The 16,157-nt window shown below is 52.5% G+C and overlaps 1 protein-coding gene across 1 annotated transcript in view; it reads left to right on the top strand.

Moving 5' to 3' along the window:
• The window catches only part of CDC42BPB (CDC42 binding protein kinase beta), a 101,768-nt gene that overhangs the window by 68,726 nt on the left and 16,885 nt on the right, over positions 1–16,157 (top strand). Inside the window, 13 exon segments of the mRNA XM_042944377.1 lie at positions 325–435; positions 1,777–2,021; positions 2,128–2,233; positions 2,590–2,714; positions 3,129–3,234; positions 5,231–5,379; positions 6,779–6,873; positions 8,571–8,650; positions 12,288–12,377; positions 12,739–12,816; positions 14,083–14,188; positions 15,071–15,207; positions 15,795–15,934. Of these exon segments, the coding sequence (XP_042800311.1) occupies positions 325–435; positions 1,777–2,021; positions 2,128–2,233; positions 2,590–2,714; positions 3,129–3,234; positions 5,231–5,379; positions 6,779–6,873; positions 8,571–8,650; positions 12,288–12,377; positions 12,739–12,816; positions 14,083–14,188; positions 15,071–15,207; positions 15,795–15,934 (1,568 nt within the window).

Genomic DNA, 16,157 nt, shown 5'->3' with positions numbered 1-16,157 from the left:
TTTCCGCTGCCCTGCTTGGGCACGTGCGCGTGACCTTCACCAGTCGATAGATGGATTTGTGATCTGCAGACGTCACAATTGCCTGTGTCACCAGTCCGTCTCCTGTCTGGAAACTTAATGCCAAGTTGCTGGTTTACGTTAGAATTTAAACTCGGTTTATTACTAACCAGCTGTTCCAGTGGAGCCTTAAAGTGTCTTTCTCCGCCGTTAACTGGGCCTGGGATCGGGTGCGGAGGTAGGAGCGACAGGCCCTCAGGGCCGTCCGCAGAGAGCCCCAGGGCAGGGCCGGCTTCGTGCTGGTGAGCACTGTGCCCCCCCTTGCAGCTGGAAGCCCGCCTGGAGGACACCGTCGCCGAGGCCTCCCGGGAGCGCAAGCTTCGCGAGCACAGCGAGAACTTCTCCAAGCAAGTGGAGAGTGAGCTCGAGGCCCTCAAGGTAGTACCTGTAGGAGACCAGCCCGTCCTCCTTCCTAACTGTCGTGGTGGGAGTCCTCCCGCGCGGTGGGCTTGTCCGGAAGGATGGGGTGTGGAGAGGTGACAGGTCACAAACGTGCCTTAATGACAGCCTTCTTTCCGTTTAGAACCTGAGTTCCTTCGCTATTTTCCTTCCTTAAAGTGTCAGGCAGTGTCTCGTAAGTCCTGGTAAACTAACACCTGACACCTGCTGTGTATTCAGTGAGACTGTTTCTGAAAAAGTCCCTTAAAGCCCGTGTCCTGCCACTGAAGTGGAAGACAGGCCAGTGGCCCGGGGCCAAGGGCAGCCAGGCACCTCGGGAGGGAGTGAGCGAGCGAGCGAGCAGAGAGGCGCCAGGGGCCAGAACAGGGGTGAGGAGGTAGGGGACGGGGCGCTCTTTGTTAGCCTGGCGTGACCTCAGGGGCACGAGTCCCCTTTCTGAGCCTGGGTTTCCTCATCTGCCGGTGGAGACGACAGGCCCGCTGTCTCCCCAGCACGTACCTCGGGCGGGCCTGTTTCCCTCCATCGTCCTTGCTGCCGTCTGGGCCTGTGGGCGGCAGCCCCGGGGCCTGGACTTCTGCCCGCTCGTGCCTGAGTCTGTGCTCATGCCTGAGTCTGCTCGTCGCCGCCGGTGCTGACAGTCCACCCCCCCCCCCACCCCCCCGCGGCAACCAGGGCGCGTCCTGTCCTCAGTGCCCCCAGCAGCTCCCAGTGACTCGGGCCCTGACAGAACCCCTCCCAGCGTTTCCCGCCCATCTCACTGCGTTCACCTTGCTGTTTGTCACCGTGCTGAAGAACCTTCTGCCTGATGTGGCACTTCACGTGTCCCCACATCAAGGGCTCCTTTAACTATCCGCTGGGCACCACACCCCCACGCTTCACCGCGTTGCCCTGTGTCGGTGTCTCGTTGCTCATTTGCTGCTTGGCCGTCAGTCTTTCCCTGTCTGCCCCACGAGAGCAGGGACCTCGATGTGACCCTCTTAACCACAAAGGTGCCTGACACATAGTCGCCCGAATGAACAAACTGTGAGGAGGCTTTGGGGACCGATTGTGTCAGGGTGTAGACAGAGCTTCCGGGGTCCTAGGCAGATCTGGGCACGTCCCTTGTGCAAGGTAGGTGCTGTCAGCCCCTCAAATCTGCCCGACGGTTGTTAGAAGGACCTCGCGACCGTGGCCAGCTGCGTCGGGCGCGGTGTCTGCCATTGGTGGAGAGGGGATAGAAGAAGCCGCGTGTACGGGTGCCCGCACAGGGTGTGGGTGGAGGGCCGTGTGGCCCTCGAGGGGAAGACACGGACCTGTAATTTATTTTACCTTTATCTTCAGATGAAGCAAGGAGGCCGGGGCCCGGGGGCCAGCTTAGAACATCAGCAGGAGATTTCCAAAATCAAATCTGAACTTGAGAAGAAAGTCCTGTTCTATGAAGAGGAGTTGGTCAGGCGTGAGGCCTCCCATGTGCTGGAAGTAAAAAATGTGAAAAAGGAGGTACACGATTCGGAAAGCCACCAGCTGGCCCTGCAGAAGGAAGTTCTCATGCTGAAAGACAAATTGGAAAAGTCGAAGCGAGAACGGTAGGTTTTCGTGCGCCCTTCGGTGCTGTGAGCACGGGCTTGTGCCCCTGCCACCGAGAGGATTGGCTCACGGAGCTTCTGAACCGCCGCTCTCGCACCTTCCCAGGCACGCCGAAATGGAGGAAGCAGTAGGCACGATAAGAGACAAATACGAGCGCGAAAGGGCGATGCTGTTTGAGGAAAACAAGAAGCTGACAGCTGAGAACGAGCGGGTAATCTAGTCCATGCCACCGCTCGGGGCTCTAGTTCCCGGTCGTGGGTCCTGGGAGTCGGGTGGTTTATGCAGCTTGCTTCCTACGTGAAGTAACACGTTTCCATTGGGTTAGAAGCTGCTAATTTCCTGAAATCCCCTGCTCTTGTCATTTGTCTGCTCAGATTTGGGTTGAAATGTGACCAAAGTTAGATACATTTGAAAAGTCCGTATCCGAGATGAAGTTTGGAGCAAAATCTCACCACGATTTAAGAAAACTTTCAAAATCTTCCAAAGAACATGTAGCTTTAATAACGCTAAGGTCACGTTTAAAGGACACCAAATAACGAGTTATGTGGTACAATTGTTTAATTTCAGCTTTGTTCCTTTGTGGATAAACTCACAGCTCAAAATAGACAGCTGGAGGATGAACTACAGGACCTGGCGGCCAAGAAGGAGTCGGTGGCCCACTGGGAAGCTCAGATCGCAGAGATCATTCAGTGGTACGTGTGCCCGCCCGCCCTTCCCCAGCCCTGCCACACCGCTCGCGCTCCCTCCACCCGCGCCGCTGCCCCTAGGCCTCGGCACGGACCCGCCGCCCTCTCCCGAATCGCCGCCGTCGAGGGGCCGCACTTCTGTCCGGTGTTCTTCACGTTGGACTAAAGGTGGAGAGAGTGCACCAGGTCCCTGGAGGCGTGGGTCAGGCTGGCACACCCCGCGCGCTCTAGCGGAAGGGAGGCCGGGCCCCCGCGCAACACGGCACAGAGGGACTGGGGTGGCCCTTGCTAGCGGAGCCGTTCGTTGGTCGTGGGCGACCGCTCCGGCTGGTGGGACGCTGTGTCACTTTGTCCCACGGGGGGCAGGAACCTGTCCTCGTCTTCGGCTCCTCTCACTGGGTCTCTATGGTCCTCCTCTAGGGTCAGTGACGAGAAAGACGCCCGAGGTTACCTTCAGGCTCTTGCTTCCAAGATGACCGAAGAGCTCGAGACACTGAGGAGCTCCAGTCTGGGGTCGAGAGCACTGGTAGGCTTTGTTCTGAACAGTGTCTTTTTATGTTAATGGACTCCCCAGTGGCTTTACCTTGAACACGAGTGTAGAAACTCCGTGCCGGGCAAGTAACTCGGGTGATGCGGGCCTCCGTGTGGCCAGGGACGCCCCCCAGGTGCAGAGCGCCGCTGTCTGAACTACTGGGAGACCACAGCCACTCTGTGGAGGGACCGCAGTTCGCGCGACGGGCTCCTGCCCTCAAGGAGATGGATGGGTTTTGTCTATTCTCTCACTCTCCCCAACCCCCCACCCCCCCACCCCCCCCCCCCCCCCCCCCGTCAGTGGTCCGTGTGTTTCGAGTGCCCGGAGTTTGGCGAGCCGTCTCCACCCAGGCTCACTTCTGGGCGCAGCCCCACGTGTCCCTCCTTCTGTCTGCCTTTCTTACAATATGTGTGTGTAAGTTATTCTGTAAGTGACGAACACTAGTAACGATAAAGGTGTAGGGGAACTGTTTCATTAGCGTTTTAGTTAGAACTTCACAAACCCAGATTTTTATTCCCTGTTTTGCTGGTTTGAAGCTCTGTTTGCCCCAAAGGGGTGTTGTTATGTCGAATGTCATTACTCCTCATCCTGTCACCTGAGCACCCGGCACATATACCATCTTGTCGAAGAATACAGCTGTGTTCTTCGCTCTGTAATTGGAGAATGTATTCATTTTTGATTTTAGATTTAGAAGTACCAATTCAAACGATCAAGTTTTTTTCATTTCTGCGTTTTCTCTTCCAGTCACATCTACGGGTATACTTGTGCTTGTGAACTGCGTTAAATAAACCTAGTGCGTAAACCTTATGAAAGACGAAAGAATACAGCCCTAGGTCCTTTTAGCAAAATGGGATGATTGAGATTCTTGTTGCAGAATTCTGTGTGAACAATCCTTCCTGTTGAAGGACTGACTGATGAAAGTGTATTTCCTTCCTGTCCGTAGAAGTGTATTCACTCATTGATTCTTGAGGAAATCGGTGTGGGCCATGGTCATCTGAAGACTCAGGCTTCTGACATTCACTGGGTTCATCACAGTCGTTGGCGTCCAATAAAATGCCCATTTCTCTGTCCCTGCAAACCCCTAGTCAGTTCCCTTTTCTTCTCTTTATGGACGGAAAACGAAAAATTCTCAACTGTGTGGACTGAAAGCTTTTAAAAAAGTCTAACAAAGTGGAATCTCCAGATTCCTTCTGTCCCTCTCGAGAGTGGATGGAACACGGGCAGCATCTCGGTGGGAGAAGGGGAGCACGCTGCCACCCAGCTGGTCTCAGTCACTGTTAACCTCACCCTGCTGAGCCCTCCATCCTTGCTCTTCCTGCCCCTTCAGTCTTCCGTTGTGGGCAGGGATGATTGATGAGTAATGACGTAATTGCTCGGATAGTGAAATAGGAGATGTTTCAAGATAAAGGAAGAGTACGGTAACGGAGACCCCCACAATATATCATATGTTTGTAAGAGAGTCTAACGGGCCCAAATAGAAATTGCACTCCTGGTTGAGTTTTATTCTTTAAAAAAAATTTTTTTAAGCTGCAGCTCATTCTTTTGAAGATCTCTAATAAAGAATAAAAGTCATAAAAAGCCCAGACTAAAATTGGGTCTGATGGACTTTGATGATATCTAATATTATCAAATTAATATTTAAGTTAATTAAGTTAATATTTAAACGTGATAATAAAAGTTTAAGATTAGAAGAAGATGAATTGTGTGTCAGCATTTTTTTAAACAAGTAAATATCGTAAAAATATATCTTTAAAGGGGCACCTGGGTGGCTTAGGTCATGGTCTCACGGTTTGTGAGTTCGAGCCCCACATCGGGCTCTGTGCTGACAGCTCAGAGGCTGGAACCTTCAGATTCTGTGTCTCCCTTGCCCTCTGCCCCTCCCCTGCTTGCACAATTCCTGTCTTTCAAAAATAAATAAATGTTAAAAAATTAAAAAAAAAAATATATATATATATGTATATATCTTTAATATCTGAATCATTGTCTCCAGGACCCCCTTTGGAAAGTGCGCCGTAGTCAGAAGCTAGACATGTCTGCACGGCTAGAGTTGCAATCTGCTCTTGAGGCGGAGATCCGGGCCAAACAGCTTGTTCAAGAGGAGCTGAGGAAAGTCAAAGACGCGAATCTCTCCTTTGAAAGGTACCTGGTACTGTGTTCTGACTCGATAGGGGACTATGTGACCTTGGGCACACCCCTGCTCTGTGACGTCAGTTGACTGGAAGGAGCTTTGCACGGTGGACCGTTTCTGGCCCCTAGTAGGCACTCAGTGAGAATCGATGGGGTGGATGTGCAAATGCCCTGCGCGCATCGGAGGGCTGTGCTTATTTTCTCAGGAAGCAGTGAAGCGATGGGAGCCCGCGGTTTTGAAGTGCCAACATCTGTGTGTGTAAGAGGCAGATGCTGGTCCTCCCTGTGCCCGGTGACAAGACACGGCCACACGTCTGAGGGACAGTTCTGGCCTGCTTGTTCCCTAAGTGCTGTTTGTTTCATCAACTTCGAGTTTTCCCTTTTAACCTAAAACTAATACTGTAAATACAGGTTGAAGACGGTATGCCTATCTCAAAACTTTTTTCTGACCCTTTTTTCTGACACCGTTTTTACACAACAGTAAATTCAGTGAATGTTTGATGAGAGGCCGCCGCTGGCAGGCTTATATGCCCAGGAGATGGTCGTGAACTGCTCTCTCGTAAAAACCCAGGCCAACCTACCTGTAGTAGCTGTCGATGTGGAAGGTGGGGACCTGGATGTCACGAACAGGGTCACTGATGGGATTACCGAGTCACACATCTTGTTAGTTTGGGGCTAAAAGAGTAAGAGTAGCGATGGCTACCGTTCAGGTACGCTCCCTGTAAGAGGTTGATCCTGTTAATCACGTGACTGTCACGGTGCTTCCAGGAGGCCAGCACTCTTGAGCCCCATCTTACAGATGAGGACAGCGAGATGCAGAGAGGTGTAGGTCAGCCAGCATCACCTGCTAATTCGGCGCAGAACCCCCACTCAGCTGCTGGACTGCACCGCTCGCCTCCTGGCCAGGTCACTGCAGCGGCCTGACTGCTCTGTCCCTGCAGGAAAGCGTAGGAACCAAGGCCCGCCCCCCCCGCAGCTGTGCTCAGGCGGTGGTCGTGGTCTCGTCCAGCCCGCCGTCTCGCTGGTTGTGGGAATGACGTTTGGAGGTCTGATGGCTGAGTAATCTGGGTGGTGTGTCCTCGGAGGACAAAGGACTCATTTGGAAAGAGACTGGGAGGGTCGCAAACTCCACGAGGGCCTCCAGATACACCTTCATTAACCATGATTTTGAAAATCCATGTCTGTTTATAATTCTGAAATATCTGTAATCTCTGTAACATGCTCAGCGGACTCACCCATGCCAAGAGTGGATTTGTGTTTCCGTTCGCAGCGGGGAGCCTGCCATGTTCCGGCACTTTGCCAGGCGCTGGAAATTAACCCCTGCCCTCACATTTTGACACTCACTGAATCAACGTGTAGATATCTGTTCTCAGGGTACTCAAAGCCTTCTATTTTTTATTTTTTGTTTTAGTAAACTAAAGGATTCCGAAGCCAAAAATAGAGAATTATTAGAAGAAATGGAAATTTTGAAGAAAAAGATGGAAGAAAAATTTAGAGCAGATACTGGTAAATTATAAGCTTCTGAAGTATTTAAATATAAGGTTTTTTTTAACAACATGCTTTTATTTTAGATTTAATAGTTTTTAGTTATATAAAGAAAGCACTTAACATGATTTTGAAGCCAATGTTCTGAGGTAGCGTATGTTCAAATATGCCTTTCTCGAAGGTAACCACAGTTTGTGGCTTATCCTTCCTGTTTCCTCTTGGAAGTGCAAAGCAAATACACGTGTACGTAGAGTCACCCATCCGTGTCCCCCTGATCACACGATCTGTGAGTGGGTAGGGCCACAGCATGAGAGGTGGTCTGGTCCCGTCCCGGCGGCACCGCACCCTGCTGGGGGCTATGGACGGGGGTCGGGCTGTTCCCTCGCTGTCACAGCAGGTGCTGTAAGGAGTAGCCGTGTGTGGGTAACATGTCCTGTTCTTGTGGGGCACGTGGGGGTAGATTTTTGGAAGTGGGAGTGCCGGTTAAGGAGTAAGTGTGCTTGCGCTGATGCTGGCGGTGACGGTGGCCGCCCCAGAGGCTTGTGCACTTGTGTCCCTGCCCGCGCACAGGCGACGGCTCTGCCCCACAGCCACGTGCACACAGTGTGAGCACACAGCGAACAGGTGGGAAGGAGCATTAGAATACAGATTGTGCTTGCGTCCCTCTTACGAGCAAGATTGAGCACCTTTTGTATGTTTAAGGGCTATTTGTGTTTCTTTACTTTTTTTCTTTAATGTTTACTTGTGAGCAGGGGAGGGGCAGAGAGAGAAGGAGAGAGAGAATCCCAAGCAGGCTCTGCACTGTCAGCGCAGAGCCCGACTCGGGGCTCAGTCCCACAAAGTGCAAGGTCATGACCTGAGCTGAAATCACGGGTTGGACGCTTAACTGCCTGGGCCACCCATGCGCCTTGAGATTTTCTTATTCTGTGATTTTTATGTATTTGTATCTTTTGCTCACTTTTTAAAATTCAGAGTAAGTTTTTTTTCTAGAAACTTTGTAGATGGAGGATAGAATATGTAGAGCCTTTTGTTTGTGATGAAAGTTGCAAATATTTTCCCAGTTTGTCTTTTGTCATTTTTATTTTGCTTATATTTTTTACCAAGCATAAGGTTTTTTGGGTTTTTTTTTTGTGTGTGTGTGTGCATCACATTTGTCATTTTTTTCCCTTTTTTCAGTTACAGGGGAATATTTCTGAGTCCCCAGGTACTCAAATAATTCACTCATATTTTCTAATACTTGTATACAGGTTTCATTTTTTAAATGTGGATTACTGGTCTATTTGAAATTTACTCTGATGTGCATTTTGAGGAGCGGATCTAGTTTTTAGTTTTATCTTTTCCTGTGGCTAGTCGTCTAATACCAGTTATTGAGAAGTTCCTCTGCCTACCAATTTTGTATGTGACTCTTACCACATGAGGTCACCACGGCACTTGAGACTGTTTCTGGATTTCCTGCCCTGTTCACTGTTCACCGGCAGGAACCACTGGATTGTGATGAAAGAGGTTTCAGTAAATCTGATTTAGTATCTGGTAGATCTCCTCCCCCAACCCCTTTTTTTAAGGACTTCTGAGACGCTCTCCAAATGAACTTAACTAGAATCACATCAGATTTATCCGTTAGGTTAAGGAGAATTGACATCTTGATGGTGCTGAGTCTCCCCATGGGAGCACAGATGGTCTTTTAAATTTGCCTTGACTAGTCTGTTTCTTTTTTATAGGATTGAAACTTCCAGATTTTCAGGATTCTATTTTTGAGTATTTCAACACTGCACCTCTTGGACACGATCTGACATTTAGAGTAAGTAGTTATTTTAAAAAGTGACAAATGAGTTTGTGATAAGTTAGAGTTGGTAGGACATGCTCTGACCACCGGTGGGGCCACAAGCACAGTAGTAAATTGACACCTGACAGTTTTCTCTGTCGTGCTGACCTAGGAGTGACCCAGGGTGTCAAATGGGTGAGGTTAGAGACATTTAAGGTACCGGAAATGCTCGCAGAGATGCTTCCCCAGACTTAAGTGGAAGCTAAGAAAGTGCTCAGCATCTTCAGGGAAGAATCGGCACTGGCTTCTGGCTGTGTGGTGAGCATCTCAGACGGGTTTTGATTTTTATTTTTTTTATTAAAAAAAAATTTTTGTTAATGTTTATTTTTGAGACGGAGACAGAGTGCGAGTGGGGGAGGGGCAGAGAGAGAGGGAGGCACAGAATCCGAAGCAGGCGCCAGACTCTGAGCTGTCAGCACAGGGGCTCGAACCCTCGTGAGATCATGACCTGAGCCATAGTCGTTCACTTAACCTACTAAGCCACCCAGGCACCCCTCAGGCGGGTTTTTAAATACACATTCCCACCCTGCCGCAAATGAAGACTAAGCCAGTCTCATTACCACTTCAGTGACTTCTGTATGGCCCGCCGGTTTGGTCTCCGGCGGCCCCCGTGGGGTGGGCGGATGGCTGGTTGGGGAGAATTGTTGCCGTGGCCGCCCCTGCTCAGCGACCCGCACCGGGTAGGGGGGGCGGCCCGAGGGAGCCATTCCGAGTGAGTCCCGTCTCTCCCTTTGTGCGCTGCCCGCGGACCCAGTGCCTTCTTTACCGCTTCTCTCCAGACGATAGGGGTGGACCCTTGCTAGCAACCCTTGAAGTAAGCCAGAAAGTAAAAATAGCGAAAACAAATCTCATTAATGGGACTTCTGATGGCATGTCGTCGTTTTCGTTGATTTCCATCATTTTTTTTTTTAAGAAAACGTTAAGTCTGCAGGCAAGTTGAAAGAATAGTATAGTAAACACATAGGTATCTCTCCCTGCCATTTTCTCCTAACGCACCAGTGTTTGTTTCCTAAGATGAAGGATGTTCTCCTAACACAACCATAATGTCATTGTCCTGCACGAGACCTTTGCACTGATGCTGTAGTAGAGCACGCATGTTTTACATGTCCTTTGTTCCCTGAGTGTCCTTTACGGCTGGTTTGCCTCCCCTTGTCAGGGTCCAAGCAGAGCTCCTAGGTCGCATTTAGTCTTTGATCTGGAACAGTGTCCCAGTTTCTCCCCCACCCCCACCTTTTATAACATTGGTATTTTTGTGGCATCTGTACCAGTCGTCTCACTGAGTGTCCTACGCTCCGGATTTGTCTGATGGCTGATTTGACGTGGGTTGGACATTGTGGTAGGGATGCCGCACGGGATGTGGACGTCCCGAGTGTGTAGGCTTCGTGATGCTTTCGTCGTCAGGCGGAGGTGGCGTCTGCCAGGCCCCGCCCCGCCCCTTCGTAAGCGTCGAGCCGTCGGGAAGGCTGCCGGATGTCCGTCCGCCAGCAGCCTTGCGCCCACGGGTCCGTGAAGGCCAGCAGCCCGTGCCTGGCAGCGGTTCTTACAGAATCAAGTAGGTTTGCGTGGGTCCTGCTGCTCTGGCTCACACCTGCTCATGTTCACCTGTCAGAATGGTTTCTTGTCAAGTTGGTGATGCTCGTCTCTTCCCTGAAGGCCTGAGTTTTAAGCAGCAGATAGATTTACCTGGTCCTCACACGGCGGTTCTTTCAGAAACGTCCTGTTTCGTAGATCTCGTCCCTCTCTCACTGCTGGAGCGCTAGACACATCGCGGCAACCCGAGGGCTGCCGTTGTTAACGGGATGGAGGCGGCCAGGAGAGCGGCGTTAGACACAGAATTAGAGCAAGAGTAGCCATCCCTGGGGCAGGTGGTTTCAGCCCGAACTCGGCGCCACTGTAGACAGCCAGTCGGGAGGTTTTGTCACGGAGCTAGATGGAGGCCGTAATCTTGGTACCGTGTCCGGGGGGTCAGCACTCCTGCCGTCTTCGTGTTTGGTCTCAGTCCCTCCTTACCTCTGTGGTTTAAGTAGCAAATCCTTGGTCAGAGTCTGGGTTTGTCAGGAGGTGTTTCCAGACCTGAGAATCGTCTTTTAGAAGCTTCTACCCTGCTTTCTCCCTATTAAACATGTTGTTAACTATTAGAATGATTGGCCACAGTGATGGAATCACTGTATTTTTATGCAAGTTTTCATTGGTTGGGGAGTGACGGTTCTGTTCCTCGCTTCTGTCACCATCAAGGATGCTGCCTCCCCCACATCTTCTCTGCTAGCCTCTTGGGAAGCAGCCGTCACTGCTGAGGCTGGCCCCCACGCCCTCCCTGTGTCCCTAGCAGCCCTCAGTCGTGGACGACTCCTTGCCCTTAATTCCCATCCTTGGACCAACCAAGTGAAACCACTCAGGTTTCTTAATATTCTCTTGCTCCTCGTTCATGGAGAGATGGAACGCTAACGCGTGTAACATACCATATTTATGGGAGAAATTTGCTTACTATTGTAGCTTGGATAATTAGCTAATTGGTATAGCATTTCCCTTGTGAAATTAACAAATTCACAAACTGCGGTGTTTATGTGCTGTGCTACCTTCCCAGCTGAATTTGGCTCCTTCTACAGGAACCTTGTTAATTACAACTTTTGGAAAGTGTTTCTCTGATTTGCTTGATTGGGATTTCAGTGTGGAACACAGGGTAACAGCTGCAAACTGCCCCTGTAGGAACCTAGCCCAGCTACTTCTGTGTCCCAGCGCTCACTCCTGCTCACTGCACACACGCATGGTTTATGTGTGTCTGTTTAAATAGCAATAGCCTTTCATCAGGAAATAATAACACTCCGAATGAGGTCATTTAAAAAAAAATTTTTTTTTAATGTTTATTTATTTTTGAGAGAGAGAGACAGCTGTCAGCACAGAGCCTGATGCAGGGCTTGAATTCACGAACCATGAGATCATGACCTGAGCTGAAGTTGGGTGCTTCACCGACTGAGCCACCCAGGGGCCCCAAAATGAGGTCATTTTTAAGTGGTTTTAGAATAGCTTCAAATTAGATTCAAAGCTTTAGCTTCAATTTCAAACTGAAATTAATTTGGGAATCTTGAGTGCTTAGGACAAAACATTGCTTCCCCGTGTCATAAGGCTTTCAGGGAAATTCTTGCTTCTGGCCATAGGCCCACAGACCCCTATTGATCTCAGAATTTCTTCTTGATCCCTGAAATGAGGTCAAAAACATTTGACTCCTTTATCTCAACGATACCAGGTACGGATGAAATCATTTCTGAACGACAGCAGCGGCTTGGTGGTTTCCAGTTTCTGCCCCTTACACAGGGCCGTGGGGAGAGTGTGAGCAAGGGCTTTGGTGGGAGGGGGAGGCTTGGAGCTTCTGGCCTTTGGTAACAGCTGTGACTTGACAGACCCCACAGTCATCACTCTGGTCTTAGAATGCCATGGGCAGTGGTCCTCAGGGAAGGCAGCCTGGCTGTGAGTGAGGTGGGGTCAGATGGGAGCCAGAGCCGGGGCCGGGACCTTGGGTCCCCGGTGGAACACTCTCGAAACGCAGACCACGGAATCGGAGTGTGACTTCTGCAGTTCTCTCCTTCCTACTGTTTCTTTGCCTTTATTTTCACAGAGCAGCTCCACTGGGGAGCAGGAAACACAAGCCCCGAAGCCAGAGGTGTCCCCGTCGGTGTCTGTGGCTGCAAGCACAGAGCAGCAAGAAGTAAGCAGTGTCATACTATATACTACCCTGCGAGAACCTCGGGACCCACCACCCCCATGCCCGTGTGCCACATGCTGCCCTCGGTGAACAGAGGCTGCCCTCATGCCAAGGTGGCCCCCCTGGTCCTGCCTCACACCTTGTAGCCAGATCCCATCGCCAGCTGCTGGGCCTGACTTGTATCTCCGAGGGACTGCCCGTGCATCGGCTGGATGAGCACAGGCAGATGTCTCAACAATGTAGTAAATTAAAAATGCAGTTCATTATTAATCAGTTCTAGGGAGAAATGAATCCCAAGCAGGGTCTGACATGTTAGAGCAGTACTGAGCTAAGAGGATGCTCACCTGTGCCTGCTTGTCCCCAGGACATGGCTCGGGCCCCACAGAGGCCGCCCACCGTGCCGCTGCCCACCACGCAGCCCCTCGCTCTGGCTGGACCAAAGGTAGGGCCCTTGCTTTTACCCATGGCACCTTCTCTATTTTAGAAGGTAACTGTATGAATAAGATAGGCTCATTGGTTTTGTAGACACGGTGAGACCCTTGTGTCCTGTTAATGGTTTGCTGTGAACAGTGTGTGGCCCAGGAAGTGTCTGGACCCTGTGTTTCCTTAATTACAACAATGACAAGTCGTCACATTCTGATTGGGAAATTTCAGAACTCCTCTCGTTTTCCTTCATTTTCTGGATCACGTTCCCTTCTCTGATGGTGACCACTCTGTGTTATGTATCTACTGTGTTCCTTCTGCAAACTTACTTCCGCTTACCTGTCTGCACTTCCGGCAGTAGAGAACCCTGTGGCTCGTGGGAAGGTGTGTCCCCAGAGTAGGGGGGCCGCACCAAATGTGCAGTTTTCTCACCTGTCTTTTCCAGAAGCACACCTGGAGAGCCAGGCGCCAGCTCAGAAGGTCCGGCACTGACCCCCGAGCTCCTGTTGTGTTTCCAGGCTTAGCGTTTGGCTTCACACATTTAGATGCGTTTTGTTTTCCTTTTCATGCAGACGTGGCCTCAACCGTAGGCAGCCGTGCCAGCTAGGGACAGACCTTGATTTTGTTGGGCTTTGGACTTAGCTTCTTGCACAGTCAGGGGTCAGGTGGACTGCTGTCTGCATCTCGTGTTCACTGCTCCCTTGCTTCTTACAAATGGTTTTATGGTATTTGCGTCCCCGAGTAACAGTCCTTTCGTTTTGCTGTGTCGGAGCTGTGTAGACTCACCGTCCTTCGTGTCTGCGGCTTGTTCCTCTGCTCAGCCTCCCGTGATTGTGTCCTCGTGTCTGTCCTCCCAACAGGACGGGGGTCTGTCCAGGCCTTTGCTCTCCAGAACAGGGCTGCCGTCCATTCCTGGCATGTCTTTCGGTCTCACGTGCAAGGGCAGCTGTGGGGGCGGTTCCCCCCCCCCCCCCAGGGGCCTCCAGGAGGCACGGAGCTTGCTCCAGAGTCGGTGGCAGCCGTGGTACCACAGCGGCCCTACCCATCCCCCCGTGGTGTTTTGGTAGCAAGACCAAAGCTCACGGAAGGAAACGCGTTGACTTATTTTCAGGCTCCAGCTCTGTAGATGGGTGTTAAGCACTCCTCTCTGGTTAGCACGTACATCTCAAAGTGAAACTGCACCTTTTCGACCTTTCAAGGCCATGGCCGAGTTTATAAACTTGACCATAAACACACGGTCTCTGCTCAGAGCCTGGGTCTCACCTTCTCGATATTCTTCCTCCAGCCAAAAGCTCACCAGTTCAGCATCAAGTCCTTCTCCAGCCCCACGCAGTGCAGCCACTGCACCTCCCTGATGGTGGGGCTGGTCCGCCAGGGCTACGCCTGCGAGGGTGAGTGTGGGCCCTGCGCCTTGGGGCTGGGGGGTGGGGGGGAGGGGGGGGCGGGCGGCCGTCCCGGGAGGGAATTACTCCAAGGTCAGGTGCAGCTGAAGGGAAGCCTATTTGTGAGCCAGTCGAGGGCGGGTCCTCTCTCTGTAGCTTTGTGAACACTCAGGAGGGGTCCTCGCTGCACTGGGAGAGCCGAGTATTGTTTGCCATAATACGAAACGTGTAGGGTCCTGGAAAATCAGGAAGAGCAGAGAGTAAACAGGACTTTAAGCTTCTCCATTATCACGGCGTCTGAGGATAAGCCGGTATTTTGTGTCTCCCCTGCTGCGCTCCCGCCCTGGGCCGGGCGCTGTACTCGCATCGGGCAGCAAGACCGGTTCAGGGCATTTGATCACCCGTCTCACAGATGCGCCGCCTGCCGAAGTCACACCAGCGACAGCAGCTGGGCGGGGGGTGCTCTGCAGAACAGCTTTGTGTTCTACCTGGTAGCAGCAGCCTTTCCCTTTGTTACTGGCAGGCCTTTTGATCGGCTGCCAGGACACCTGTGTGTCCTTGAAGCCACTGCCCTGTCACACGCCTGTGGCAGCAAGGCGTGGCTTCCCGGGAGAGCAGTGTGGCAGCAAGGCGTGGCTTCCCGGGGGCCGAGCCCCCGACGCCAGCCCTCGCCAGCCCTCGCCTCCCCACGAGGGCCCCGCCAGCTTGCCGGAGAGCTGCTTGGTGCCAGAGTCCCGGGGCTCTGTGGGGCCTGTGTTCCAGAATGTGCTGGCTGCACTGGGTGTCTGGACCCTTCCCGCGACTCGGGGAGGTGATTACTGAGCCTCGTCCTGCCCCGGAGGCTCTGACGGCCGTGCCTCCCCCCCCCACCCCACCCCTGCGCTTTCCCAGTGTGCTCCTTCGCTTGCCACGTGGCCTGCAGAGACAGCGCTCCCCAGGTGTGCCCCATCCCTCCTGAGCAGTCCAAGCGGCCGCTCGGCGTGGACGTGCAGAGAGGCATAGGGACGGCCTACAAGGGCTACGTCAAGGTAGGACGCGCGGAGACCCGGGTTCCGTCGCCTCAGCTCTCCTGGCCTCGGGCGCCATGAAACAAGAGTCACACCCCACTGCTCCCGAGGGCTGTCCTTGGTTGCTTTGTGAAGTGACCTTCGCGCTGCTCCTGGGAGGCCTCCCCTCCTGGGCGCTAAGGCACTGGGGCCTGGGTTCCGAGGACCCCACAGAAACATCTCCGTCTGCCAGAGCCCCTTGTCCCCGCCTTCTGGGCCGTGCATTTAAAGACAGGGCTCTGTGGCCAAGTGCCGCCTGAAAACCACTGTGTCCGGACAGCCTCCGGCCGCAGCCTCGCAGCTGTGTGTGCTGTGAACACGCCTGTCTGCTGACTCGTCCGCCTTGGCCCGTGCATCACCTTGTACCACGTGTGGATCCCTCCCCAGTAGTGCCTGAGTCTTCCCGGGCCCAGACCCGGCCCTGGCACCAGCCTGGGAAGGGCGCGAGGGGGCTGTCCCCGGAGGAGCGGGCCAGCCGTTCGGCAGCTGGAAGGAAACCACGGGCGGGACGTCTCCCGGGGCCGCGACCTCCGCTGCGTGGACTGGAATGTGGCCGCTGTTCCCTGTAGGTCCCAAAGCCTACCGGGGTGAAGAAGGGGTGGCAGCGGGCTTACGCGGTGGTCTGTGACTGCAAGCTCTTCCTCTACGACCTGCCTGAAGGAAAATCCACCCAGCCTGGCGTTGTCGCCAGCCAGGTCCTGGACCTCAGGTGCGTGTTCTGTGTGGTCTGTCCTATCGTGTGAGTTCCGACTTACTGTGCTGCTTGGTGATCTTTAGCCCCGTCACACCTTCGCATCCGTGCACACTGTACGCACGTAGAGTGCGTGCTGTAGCAGCCTGGGTATTTTTGCACACTACGGTTTGCCAGGTAGACATTTGTAAGACATAAGAAAACGACACGTCCCAAGAGCAGGGAGAACATACCCCAGAGA

This window comes from Panthera leo, chromosome B3 (genome assembly GCF_018350215.1).
Source record: "Panthera leo isolate Ple1 chromosome B3, P.leo_Ple1_pat1.1, whole genome shotgun sequence".
NCBI classification, from domain to species: Eukaryota; Metazoa; Chordata; class Mammalia; order Carnivora; family Felidae; genus Panthera; species Panthera leo.
This window is presented reverse-complemented; position numbering and strand designations above follow the sequence as displayed.